The sequence below is a fragment of the Triticum urartu genome, chromosome 5A (assembly GCF_056163025.1).
Source record: "Triticum urartu cultivar PI428250 chromosome 5A, HENAU_Tu73, whole genome shotgun sequence".
Taxonomy (NCBI): Eukaryota; Viridiplantae; Streptophyta; class Magnoliopsida; order Poales; family Poaceae; genus Triticum; species Triticum urartu.
In genome coordinates, this window is record NC_141877.1 from 676,249,344 (window position 1) to 676,261,348 (window position 12,005).

Consider the following 12,005-nt stretch of genomic DNA (forward strand, 5'->3'; position numbering starts at 1 on the left):
AACCAAAAGGAGAGCTATGAAGATGGAGCTTTTTTATTTTTTTGAAAAGGGGGAACAAGCTATGAAGATGGAGCTGAGCAGGAACTTTTCATATGATCTTAGTAAGAGTAGTTAGTTTCCACCTTGCTACGATTCAATCATGACCAGTTCATTGTAAATATAAATCTAAGAATCAGACCACACCTGCTTCTTTTTTGGAGTAAACAGAACTCATAAACTGATTAATTACTTGGAAGTGTTTGTTTGAGTTTCCATACACTAGTCATCAACCCTGTGCCTTCGCACGGGCAGTGATTTTGGAAAAACAACATTTTGTAAAACATCGCACAATTCTGTGGTAATGTAGTCATCGTCTCGTCCGCCCGATGCCACCGCGCACCTCCGGTACGAGCCGCCGCTCGCTGCCACTGCAGCAACCCGCAGTCCCGTGCGCCGCCGCACCGCGTCTCCGTGCCAGGGGCCACTGTGCCTCCACGCTCGTCGCGCCGAGCTGCAGCGGCCTCTGTGCCACCATGCAGGTCCTCAGCGACCTCCTCGCGTTCGTGACCGCAGTGCTTGTCGTGCGTCGCCGTCACCACGCGCTCTCCATTGCGCCGCAGCCGAGACCTCCATGTCCGCCACGGATGCCACCGCGCGCCACGGCCCCGAACTTGGTAGCTCTGATGCCAATTGATGGGTTCAAGCCCTAGCGCTCTCTCTCTCCCTCTCTCTCTCTCTCTCACGTAGCTCTCGCACTCTCTTGCTGCCCTCTCGCGGTGATTCAGGCACACGAACTCCCGCCGCACAAGAAGGAGAACAGGGAGACAGTGACACGGTGATTTCCTGCGCACGAACGCCCGCCGCACATACGGCACTTTCCTTCAACACGAATTGAATCCGCAGCAGTACAGGTGAAGGTATATATACGCACGCACACGCCCGCCGCACAGGTGAAGGTACAGGCTGGACGTATGACGAGGGTGCGGGATGGTTCAGGCGAAAGTTCGGCACCTCGACGCTGGTGGAGGTGATGTCTTGGTAGTCACGTCCATCTTTGGATCGTCGTCATTGTTCTCCCACAGCCGACGCGATGGTGGCGGCGCAGTGCGTCATGACCCTCTTGGGTTCGTCATCGGTGAGTGTAGTCTTTCAGTCGCGGTGGCGTGTTCAGAATGGTACGGAGATCCACCGTATTGCTTGCACCTATCTTGTACATGCAGCAATGACCTCCTTTCGTCATCTCTGCTCGCTGGTAGGGTCAAAGCTCCTTGGTTTGGGCAGACGGTCCTCTCTAATAGCAGTTGGGTGGTGTCGACGTGACAGAGTCCAGCGTTTTCTTCAAGGTGGCATCTGGTTAAATGTCATCATCGGTCCTGGTTGAGTCTTCAGGTGGTCCCGCCTCTCCTGTGCTTCCTCTCGCGGCATGCTAGAGGCGTCTAATTGGGCACTTCTGGTGCTTGTTAGTGTGTTTGTCTTGGTTTGTCATGCTCTCTTTGATCATCCTGTATGATGATTTCCTCAACACCATATATCGTTCAGCCAAGCGGCCGAAGTCCGTTTTGTGATAAAATGCTTCTATGAGATGCTTGTTACAAAGAAATAACTTAAATAATATTCATTTTGGGGGTGTTAGGTAATAATCTATTCTTTTGTACATTTACGCGTGTTTTCTATATGTATGTTGGAGCAAATTTTTGGAATCTGGTCTCCGGTGTGCCCAGTTTCTAAAACTTAGTAAAAATCATATTTTTATCTCAACTTCAGAAAAACAAAAATAATGCTCATAAGTTTTTTGATAAAACGATCCACCTCATCAAAATTTCATTAAAGCAACCGTCAATTGAACTTACAAGATTTTTGAACCAAAAGGAAGCTAAAAATATTACAAGCAGGAACCGCAAATTTCTTATAGCATACACCAGAAAGCAAGAGAGCAGAACAATGACTCTAGGAGGCTACTTTTGCACATTCAACTTTCACATTTAAATCCTGAGCACAATCGGGCTTCAACCATCGCATACTTCGCACGTATTGCAACATAATCCTAGGTGTTCAACCCTAGCATCAAACATATACTGGATTACCATATAATCGTGTATTGTTTCCTTTTTTTGACCTAGTCATCTCTTGTTTCGGAACAAGGGAAAAAGAGCCTAAAATATTTATTTTTTATTGAGAAATACGAAACATTAGAACCAAAAAAGCATATGAGATCATATCAGTGTGCTAAAAATGATATTGTCAATTATTCAGAAGGTAGAAATACATTCACTCATTACAGACACAACAATGGGATGACATATGCTCCATTTATTTTATAGATTAGGATGCATATCTACAAACTCAAACATGTCCTTAATTTGCGCACTGGTCCTCCGTGTAATAAGCCAACCGTTTCACTTAGTTGTGGTTGTTCTCCCAGAACTGGGCCTGAAGCCAGTCTACTGTATTCTTTTCCACCTGAAACGCCTTGGCAAGAACATCATCGGATATTTGTGGGTCTGACCCAAACACCGCATTGGCAATTGTGATAGCCCCTGGGTTCTGGCTGCTGAGCGCGGCAATTGCAACGGCAGGCTTGTGGGGGTTGGGGTTGAATTGGAAGTGGATGAGCCCCACGGGGAAGACGAACACATCACCTTTGTTGAGCACCTTCGAGAGGAACTTGTTTCTGTTTGGGGCGGGCTGGTTGGATGTAACAAAGCCAACATACAATGTCCCCTCGAGCACCGTGAGGATCTCAGTGGCGCGAGGGTGCGTATGTGGTGGGTTCTGACCCAAGGGAGCATAGTCAATGCGCGCAATTGAGATGCCGAGGGTGTTGAGTCCAGCAATCTGCATGACGTTGATCAAAGTGACGTTGGATCCAACCTTGTTGGTCACCCTAGGCTTGTCGAGGGCGGCTGCCTTGAAGAAGTCATCAACGTTAACCTCCATTGGGTTCTTGCAAACAAACCCATTGACACGTACTGGTGCATAGAAGAGATTTATAATGTAAGCTTAGGTCTTACAAAGTTGTTTCGACTTGCATATAATTTCCAGAAATTCATTTCAACATATTTATTTGGTGAGAACATGATGAGAAACCGGATAGTACCTGGTGAATTCATGTCAGCGACACAAAAGTCCTGGAGGGGGCTAGGATCGGAGGCAGTGGCCTGCCATGAGACCAAGGCAAGAAGAACAGCGAGGAGAAGGAAGGAAGAGGAGGATGCCATCTGATCTTTTTCTCTCTCCTGTGTTTCTGTTTGTGATTGTGGCGTGAGTGATGGTTTGAACATGCAGGGATGTATGAGTTTATATAGCTGCAGCGAGCAGCGCCTGAAATCGTTAGCAATTGTAGACTTAGTCAAGTGAAACCAACCAACCAATTGAACTGGTCTCTTGCTGCTAATTAAACTACTGCATATACGCCCATTTAAGACACGTTTTCCCTTCAAAGAAGTAATGCAGAGTATACAGCCATATAAAGCTATTCTATGGTGATGTGCACGGCTGAGTAGTAATTATGAATGTTTCTCCATCTCACCCGAGTCGCCACAATGCATGCAGGGTCAATTTCAGGAAAATTCACCACCCATCACTATTAAGGAAAATATTTTTAAGAGAAGAAACATCTGGCACTAGTTTAATTCGATATCATATACTTGGTCATAGTCGGAACCGGTGCGGACGAAACCAGTCAAAGAGCAGTTGAGAAGCCAAGTCATGTAAGGCAATCAATCATTTTCTAGCTTGATGCCGACATAGATGAAGTCACGTACTCACGCGTAGGCTTGATTCATGGGCGCATGATTTCTAAAGACATATAGAGTGACTACTACCCCTGTTCTTTTCAGTAGTTGATACAGAATCATGCGTGCAATCGACCTTTTCAAACTATGAAATTATATATTTGCCAATAGTTTTTTCATGAAATCCAGTAACAGAGGGCGACAGAGTTGTTAGCAGATTTGTAGCAGCCCCTATACGTTATCATCATGTCAGTGGGATATTTACTTGGTCAGATGTCTCTCGAAGTGGTTGAGTACTTGCAGGAAGAAGCGACGACATTAATGGACGAAGTGCCCAACCAAAAGGAGAGCTGATACAAATGCCATGACGATGGAGAGCAGGAAGATTCCATATGATCTTAGCAAGACTAGTTAACATCTTCTTGCAAAGAGTTTTATCATACATGACCAGTTCAGTGTATAAATCTAACAATCTGGTTAGCCTTGCTGACAAAGTTCATGGCACCAGACCTCACCTGCTTCTTTTGCTATTGTAAATAGTACTCCCTCTGTAAAGAAATATAAGAGCTTTTAGATCTCTAAAGTAGTGATGTAAATGCTCTTATATTTGTTTACGGAGGGAGTACATACATTAAAAAGACTAGGCCAGGTGGCCAAGTTATAAACAGATTAATTTCTTGGAGGTGTGTGTTGTTGGGTTCAATAAGCCGTGGCGACGATCGACGCGGTGAGCGCGTGTGCGAGCATGCGTGGACCGGGTCGAACACATCGGGATCGCGGCGGGGTTGCGTGGGTAGCTGTGCGTGTGTGAGTGCGTGAGCCAGCGCGTGTGTGTGCGGGGCCGCGCGGTTCTGTTAGCGAGCAAAAGGGAGGGGTAGACCGCATCGGGCGCGGGGGGTGGCCGCGGCGATCGCGTTCGGACGCGATGGGCGGGCGCGACCAGAGCGCACGGGGCGTGGGGGAGTGGGGGAGCGAGTGGGTGCGAGGCGAGGCCTGGCATGTCAGTGCTCGTGGGTATAAGACCCCGGATCCTCCCTGTAGCTCGTTGGCAGGTTGAGTTCGAGCTCGAGGTAATGAACAAGCCGTATGTGCGTGCGGCTGGGGCGTTCATGCGCCGGCAAACCACATGTGCCCTGTGTTTTCTCCTTCATCTTCCTCCTTTCTTCGTTGGTTCGTGCCACAAAGAGAGAGAGAGAGAGAGAGAGAGAGAGCTCCGAGAGAGGGAGAGGGAGAGGGAGAGGTAGAGCTAGGGTTTAGGGTTTGGCGCCAACAATTGGCATCAGAGCTTCAGGTTGAGCAGCTCACCGGAGTCCATGGCGCTGGTTCCACACGGCGGCGGCGGCGCGGGCAGATCGGTGTCCATGAACATGCTGATGCTCTCGTCGGAGAACTACACCATGTGGGCGATCAAGGCGCGGGCGATCCTTGATGCCTACACGCTGTGGGAGGCGGTGGCATCGGCGAACGACGCGGCGGTCAACGGCAAGAAGTGCAAGATGGCGAGGGCGATGATCTTGGCGGGGCTGCCGGAAGATGTCCTGCTGCAGGTGGCGGCGAAACTCACTGCAAAGGAGGTATGGGACTCCCTCAAACTGCGTTTCGTCGGCGCTGAATGGGTGCGCGCGCCGAGGAGGGCGACGCTGCGCGGCGAGCTGGATCGGCTGAAGATGGAGGACGGCGAGTCCCTGGACGTCTACGCCGGGAGGCTGGCAGGGATGACGGCGAGGCTCGCGAGCCTGGGCGAGACGCTGAGCGACACCGAGCTGGTGAAGAAGCTCATGGAAACGGTGCCGGGCCTTCTCTTCCCTGTCGTCGCCGGGATTGAGCAGTTCTGCATGCCGGAGGAGCTGACGTACGACGAGGTGCTTGGGCGGCTACACGCGTTCGATGAGCGTGTGCGGCGCCGTGGGTAGAGCGGCGGCGAGCGGGCAGACAGCCAGCTTCTGAACGGTGCGGCGCAGTGGTGAGCACGGGAGTGGTGCCAAGGGGGAGCACGGGACGATGATGACGACGCACACAGCATGGCGACGCGGGATGGCGGCAACAGGCGTGGTCGCTGCTACAAGTGCGGTGAGCGCGGCGACTTCAAGCGCGATTTCCCAGAGCTGCGGAAGGCGCCGGCGGCGGAGCGGGCGCTGCTGGCGGACACCGACGTCGAGGACAACGGCCTCCTCTAGGCCACGGCTTAGGGGGGGTGTTGGGTTCAATAAGCCGTGGCGACGATCCGATGCGGTGAGCGCGTGTGCGAGCGCACGTGGATCGGGTCGAATACGTCGGGATCGCGACGGGGTTGCGTGCGTAGGTGTGCGTGTGTGAGTGCGTGAGCCAACGCGTGTGTGCGCGGGGCCGCACAGTTCTGTTAGCGAGCAAAAGGGAGGGGTAGACCGCGTCGGGCACGCGGGGTGGCCGTGGCGATCGCGTTCGGGCACGATGCGCAGGCGCAGCCAGAGCGCGCTGGACGTGGGGGAGTGGGGGAGCGAGTGGGTGCGAGGCGAGGCCTGGCATGTCAGTGCTCGCGGGCATAAGACCCCGGATCCTCTTTGTAGCTCGTTGGCAGGTCGAGTTCGAGCTCGAGGTAAAGAACAAGCCGTATGTGCGGCTGGGGCGTTTCGTGCGCCGGCAAACCTCCTGTGCCCTGTGTTTTCTCCTTCATCTTCCTCCTTTCTTTGCTGGTTCGTGCCACAGAGAGAGAGAGAGGGAGAGGTAGACCTAGGGTTTGGGGTTTGGCGCCAACATGTGTTGGCAGTTTTAGTGTAGAAGGAAGTTTCCATTAGATGATTTAACTGCTTCTATCACAAGCATCTTACAAAGAAACAACTCAAATGATAATTGTTTTTGGGACTCAGATATCTACAATGGTTTTTCTGGGGAATGATCAATCAAACTTACAAGAGTTTTGAACCAAAAGGAAGCTAAAACAATACATCCAGGAAAAATGGAACTAACGGCAACCAAAACAGCAAGTTTCGTGGCAATGCAAACATAAACTATCTTTCATCACCGGAAAGACAGACCACAAGAACGACTCCAGGAAGCAACTTTTGCACATTCAACATGCACATTGCAACCTCCGAGCACATTACCATATAATCATATGGTCATTTATTCGCTTCTGATTAAATTTTTGCATAAACTCCTCAAGTTTCCTTTTAATATGCCTAAGCGTTACTGCATCATCTGATGTACGGCTGAGTAGTATATTATGATCATTTATCCATCTCACCCAAGTCGGCACAATGCTTGCAGGGCTGGTTCCATGAAAACTCACCACCCACCACCATAGTTTATTAGATATCATATACTTGGTCATTGGTGAGAACTGGCCCTCACGAGGTCAAAGAGCAGCTGATAAAAGCCAAGTGACGTAAAGCAATCGTTTTCTACCTAGACAAAGTCACCTGCTTAGCTTTATCTACTCCCTCGCTTCTTTTCAGTTGCTACAGAATGCGTGCAATCAAGCTTTTCAAGCTGTGGCCACTAACATAAGCAAATTATATATTTGTCACTGGATTTGTCATGAACAATACTGAGCACAAGATATGGCATGGGATAAAAATAACATACACATAATTATACATTCATAGATGTGTGTTAGCAGCTTAACATACATGTTATTAAAAAGCATGGTTAGAGATATTATGGAATATCTTGCCGTCCTCCAAAACCAAGGGAAAAAATAAACAGAGAAACTTTGCAATATGAGTCACCTGGTGTTATACAAAATATTAGGTTGGAAGGTGACGTCGTAGTTAACGGATTGTGTCAATGAGGAAGAAATCAAGGTGCGTCATTCCATGCATGAATGCACCTAATACACAACTATTATATGTAGCAGCCCCTGTTATCATCACATCAATCAGATATTTACTTGGTCAAAATTTTCTCAAAATGGTTAATTACATTAATCCACGCACACATAAACAGTGACGATAGGGAGCAGAAACAATTATATGATCTTACTAAGAGTACTTAACGTCCTCTTGCTAACAGGTTGATCATGATCCATTTCAATGGGTAAATCTGACAATCTAGTCGGCATTTCTTGTGTAGGCTCATGACACACCTCGCATGCCTCTTTTGTTAGTGTAAACAGCACACCCAGTGACTTGGGCTGGGTGGCCACTCATAAACTGATTAATTTCTTGGAGGTGTGTGTGTAGTTTTGATACAGAAAATATGTTTCCATCGGACAAATAAAATGCATCCAGAAAGAAGAAGAAGAAGACAGGCCCCAACATCATCCTGGTGGACGACATGAGAGGCTATCTCCGCCGCCGGCCCTAGACCCACACACTCTTCGCCTCCCTGGTAGCCATTGTTCGGCACTACACCGAGCAAAGCCCCGGGAGATGGTAGGTGCTAGTGGGATGCCCCTTCTCTCCGCTCCACCCCGTCCTCTTTGTGGGCTAAACGTAGCACCTCACGCCACCGCCGCCGCTATCCCTCGCCTTCGGAGGTGAGCCGCCGACCTGAGATTTTGTGGCATGCCTAGTGGGGTCATGGGTCATTTGGTTTGTGCGTGGATCAGGGAACTCTACCTGGAGCCGGGCCTCTCCCAGATCAGCCAGCATCGTGGTCGTTGACCTGTGAGGGGTGATTGCGGTGAGACGGGATGTAGCTTCCCATAGCCTCTCATGGGTGAGGTTCCACTGCAGGTGAGATACTCCTGCCCCCACCTAGAATGGTCAGGTGGGTTTGTTGGCGATCTTAGGCCCGACCGGATCTGGTCATGGTCGTGGACTTGGACCGGGTCGAGCCTCGCTATGGTTTGATGGCCTTCTCCGGTGACCTCGTACCAACATCTTGGTGACGAGGCATGGGTTTGGGGTGTCATACGTTGAGGTGATGGCCCTGGACGGCAGGCTAGACTTCTGGCAAGTGTGCGGGATGGTCCAAGCGAAATTTCTGCGCCTCGACGCTGGTGGAGGCGATGTCATGGTAGTCACATTCCTCTTTGGGTCATCGCCATTGTTCTCCCGCCATCCTAGCTCGGGGTGAAAACCCTCCGCCCCAGCGGACGTGGTTGTGGCAGTGCAATGCGTCATGACCCTCTTGGGTTCATCATCAGTGAGTGTAGTCATCTTTCCATCGCGGTGTCTTGTTCAGAATGGTATGGCGATCCAATCGACCCTACCTCAAATTTGGTGACTTACCGTATTGCTTGCACCTATCTTGTACACGCAACAATGTCCTCCTTTCATCATCTCTACCCACCGGTAGGGTCAGCACTCCTTGGTTTAGGCAGAGGGTCCTCTCTTAGAGTAGTTGGGTGGTGTCGGTGCGATGAAGTCCAAGGTTTTCTTCAAGGTGGCGTGTGGTTGAATGTCGTCGTCGGTCCAGGTTGAGTCTTCAGGTGGTCCAGCACTCATGTGCTTCCTCTCGGCGGCATGCTGGAGGCTTCTAATTGGGCAGTTCCGGTAGTTGTTAGCATGTTTGGCTTGGTTTGCCATGCTTTCTTTGATCATCTTGTATGATGATTTCCTCAACACCATATATCCTTCAGCCAAGCGGGCGAAGTGCATTTTGTGATAAAATGCTTGTATGACAGGCTTGTTAAAAAGAAACAACTCAAATAATATTCATTTTTGGGGGGTTTTGGTAATAATCTTTTCTTTTGTGTAATTATGCATGTTTTCTATATGTATGTTGGAGCTAATTTTTGGAATCTGGTCTCCAGTGTGCCCAGTTTCTAAAACTTAGTAAAAATCATATCTTTAGTTCACAACTTAAGAAAAACAAAATTAATTCTCATAATTATTTTGATAAAATGAGCCACCTCATCAAATTTCCATTAAAGCAACCCTCAATTGAACTTACAAGAGTTTCAACCAAAAGGAAGCTAAAATATTACATGCAGGAACCGTAAATTTCTTATGGCATGCACCAGAAAGCAGGAGAGCAAAACAACGACTCCAGGACGCAACTTTTGCACATTCAACTTTCACATTTAAATCCTGAGCACAATCGGGCTCCAACCATCGCATACTTTGCATGCATGTATTGCAAGATAATCCTAGGTGTTCAACCCTAGCATCAAACATATACTGGATTACCAGATAATCGTGTCTTGTTTCCTTTTTTAACCTAATCATCTATTGTTTCGGAACAAGGGGAAAAGAACCGAAAACATTGGATTTTTTTTAGAAATAAGACACATTAGAACCAAAAGAACATATGAGATCACATCAGTGTGATAAAAACTGATATTGTCAATTATTGAGAAGGAAGAAATACATTCACTCATTACAGACACACAATGGAATGACATATGCTCCATTTATTTTATAGATTAGGATGCATATCTAGAAACTCAAACATGTCCTTAATTTGCGCACTGGTCCTCCGTGTAATCAGCCAAGGTTTCACTTAGTTGTGGTTGTTCTCCCAGAACTGAGCCTGGAGCCAGTCTATTGTATTCTTTTCCACCTGAAACGCCTTGGCAAGAACATCATCGGATATTTGTGGGTCTGACCCAAACACCGCATTAGCAATTGTGATAGCCCCTGGGTTCTGGCTGCTAAGCGCGGCAATTGCAACGGCGGGCTTGTGGGGGTTGGGGTTGAATTGGAAGTGGATGAGTCCGACGGGGAAGACAAACACATCGCCTTTGTTGAGCACCTTGGAGAGGAACTTGTTTCTGTTTGGGGCGGGCAGGTTGGATGTGATAAAGCCAACGTACAGTGTCCCCTCGAGCACCGTGAGGATCTCAGTGGCGCGAGGGTGTGTATGTGGTGGGTTCTGACCCAAAGGAGCATAGTCGATGCGTGCAATTGAGATGCCAAGGGTGTTGAGTCCAGCAATCTGCATGACGTTGATCAAAGTGACGTTGGATCCAACTTTGTTGGTCACCCTAGGCTTGTCGAGGTTGGCTGCCTTGAAGAAGTCATCTGCGTTAACTTCCATCGGGTTCTTGCAAACAAACCCATTGACACGAACTGGTGCATAGAGGAGATGTGACAAGTAAGCTCAGATCTTACAAACTTGTTTTGACTTGCATATAATTTCCAAAAATTCATTTCAACATATTTTTTTGGTGAGAACAGGATGACAAACCGGATAGTACCTGGTGAATTCATGTCGGCAACACAAAAGTCCTGGAGGGGGCTAGGATCGGAGGCAGTGGCCTGCCATGAGACCAACGCAAGAAGAGCAGCGAGGACAAGGATGGAAGAGGAGGATGCCATCTGATTTCTCTCACTCTCTCTCTCTCTCTCTCTCTCTCTCTCTCTCTCTCTCTTGTGTTTCTGTTTGTGGTTGTGGCCTGAGTGTTGGATTGAACATGCAGGGGATGTATGAGTTTATATAGGTGCAGCGAGCAGCGCCTGAAATCGTGAGCAATAATAGACTTAGTCAAGTGAAACTAACCAACCAATTGAACTGGTCTCTTGCTGCTAACTAAATTATTGCATATACTTTACAGGTTCCCATTTAAGACAGGTTTTCCCTTCAAAGAAGCAATGCAGCGTATACAGCCATATAATGCTATTCTATGGTGATGTGTACGGCTGAGTAGTAATTACGAATGTTTCTCCATCTCACCGAGTCACCACAATGCATGCAGGGCCGATTCCAGGAAAATTCACCACCATCACTATTCAGGAAAAGATTTTTAAGAAAAGAAACATCTGGCACTAGTTTAATTTGATATCATATACTTGTCATAGTCGGAACCGGTGCGGACGAAACCAGTCAAAGAGCAGTTGAGAAGCCAAGTCATGTAAGGAAATCAATCGTTTTCTAGCTCGATGCCGACATAGATGAAATCACCTGATCACACGTAGGCTTGATTCATGGGCGCAAGACTTCTAAAGCCATATGGAGTGATTACTACTCCTGTTCTTTTCCGAAGTTGATACAGAATCATGTGTGCAATCGACCTTTTCAAACTATGAAATTATATATTTGCCAATAGATTTGTCATGAAATCCAGCAACATAGGACGACAGAGAGTAGTTAGCAGATTTGTAGCAGCCCATGTACGTTATCATCATGTCAGTCGGATATTTACTTGGTCAAATGTCTCTCGAAGTGGTTGAGTACTTGCAGGAAGAAGCAATGACATTAATGGACGAAGTGCCCAACCAAAAGGAGAGCTGATACAAATGCCATGACGATGGAGAGCAGGGAGTTTCCATGTGATCTTAGCAAGACTAGTTAACATCTTCTTGCGAAGAGTTTTATCACGCGTGACCAGTTCAGTGTATAAATCTAACAATTTTGTTAGCCTTCCTGACTAGGTTCATGGCACCAGAGCTCACCTGCTTCTTTTGCTAGAGTAAATGGTACATCCAG

General features: G+C 48.1%; 3 protein-coding genes across 4 annotated transcripts; 1 reads left to right on the forward strand and 2 right to left on the reverse strand.

Moving 5' to 3' along the window:
• Positions 1-2,201: 2,201 nt before the first annotated feature.
• Positions 2,202-3,275, reverse strand: LOC147974035 (germin-like protein 8-11). Its single transcript, XM_087522338.1, has 2 exons — positions 3,077-3,275; positions 2,202-2,948 (listed from the first exon to the last, which is right to left on the reverse strand). Exons 1-2 carry the CDS (start codon positions 3,258-3,260, stop codon positions 2,380-2,382), a joined length of 753 nt encoding a protein of 250 aa, XP_087378464.1. The 5' UTR covers positions 3,261-3,275; the 3' UTR covers positions 2,202-2,379.
• A 1,751-nt stretch (positions 3,276-5,026) lies between these two features.
• LOC147974036 (uncharacterized) lies at positions 5,027-5,626 on the forward strand. The gene has a single exon (XM_087524880.1). It carries the CDS (start codon positions 5,027-5,029, stop codon positions 5,624-5,626), a length of 600 nt encoding a protein of 199 aa, XP_087381006.1.
• Positions 5,627-9,904: 4,278 nt separating this feature from the next.
• On the reverse strand, positions 9,905-11,009 carry LOC147974037 (germin-like protein 8-5). Of its 2 annotated transcripts, XM_087522340.1 has the most exons (3): positions 10,937-11,009; positions 10,777-10,902; positions 9,905-10,648 (listed from the first exon to the last, which is right to left on the reverse strand). In XM_087522340.1, exons 1-3 carry the CDS (start codon positions 10,992-10,994, stop codon positions 10,080-10,082), a joined length of 753 nt encoding a protein of 250 aa, XP_087378466.1. In that variant the 5' UTR covers positions 10,995-11,009; the 3' UTR covers positions 9,905-10,079. The 2 variants fall into 2 exon arrangements, with proteins under 2 accessions (XP_087378466.1, XP_087378465.1); XM_087522339.1 differs by having other exon boundaries at positions 10,777-10,990.
• Between the last annotated feature and the right edge of the window lie 996 nt (positions 11,010-12,005).

Bases quoted from the DNA above. Each gene is read 5' to 3' on its own strand.
- LOC147974035 (XM_087522338.1), bottom strand. From the start codon at position 3,260: ATGTTCAAACCATCACTCACGCCACAATCACAAACAGAAACACAGGAG. The intron at 2,949-3,076 runs GTACTATCCGGT...TCTATGCACCAG, and splicing joins CGCTGACATGAATTCACCAG to TACGTGTCAATGGGTTTGTT.
- LOC147974036 (XM_087524880.1), top strand. From the start codon at position 5,027: ATGGCGCTGGTTCCACACGGCGGCGGCGGCGCGGGCAGATCGGTGTCC.
- LOC147974037 (XM_087522340.1), bottom strand. From the start codon at position 10,994: ATGTTCAATCCAACACTCAGGCCACAACCACAAACAGAAACACAAGAG. The intron at 10,903-10,936 runs AGAGAGAGAGAG...AGAGTGAGAGAA, and splicing joins AACACAAGAGAGAGAGAGAG to ATCAGATGGCATCCTCCTCT. The intron at 10,649-10,776 runs GTACTATCCGGT...TCTATGCACCAG, and splicing joins TGCCGACATGAATTCACCAG to TTCGTGTCAATGGGTTTGTT.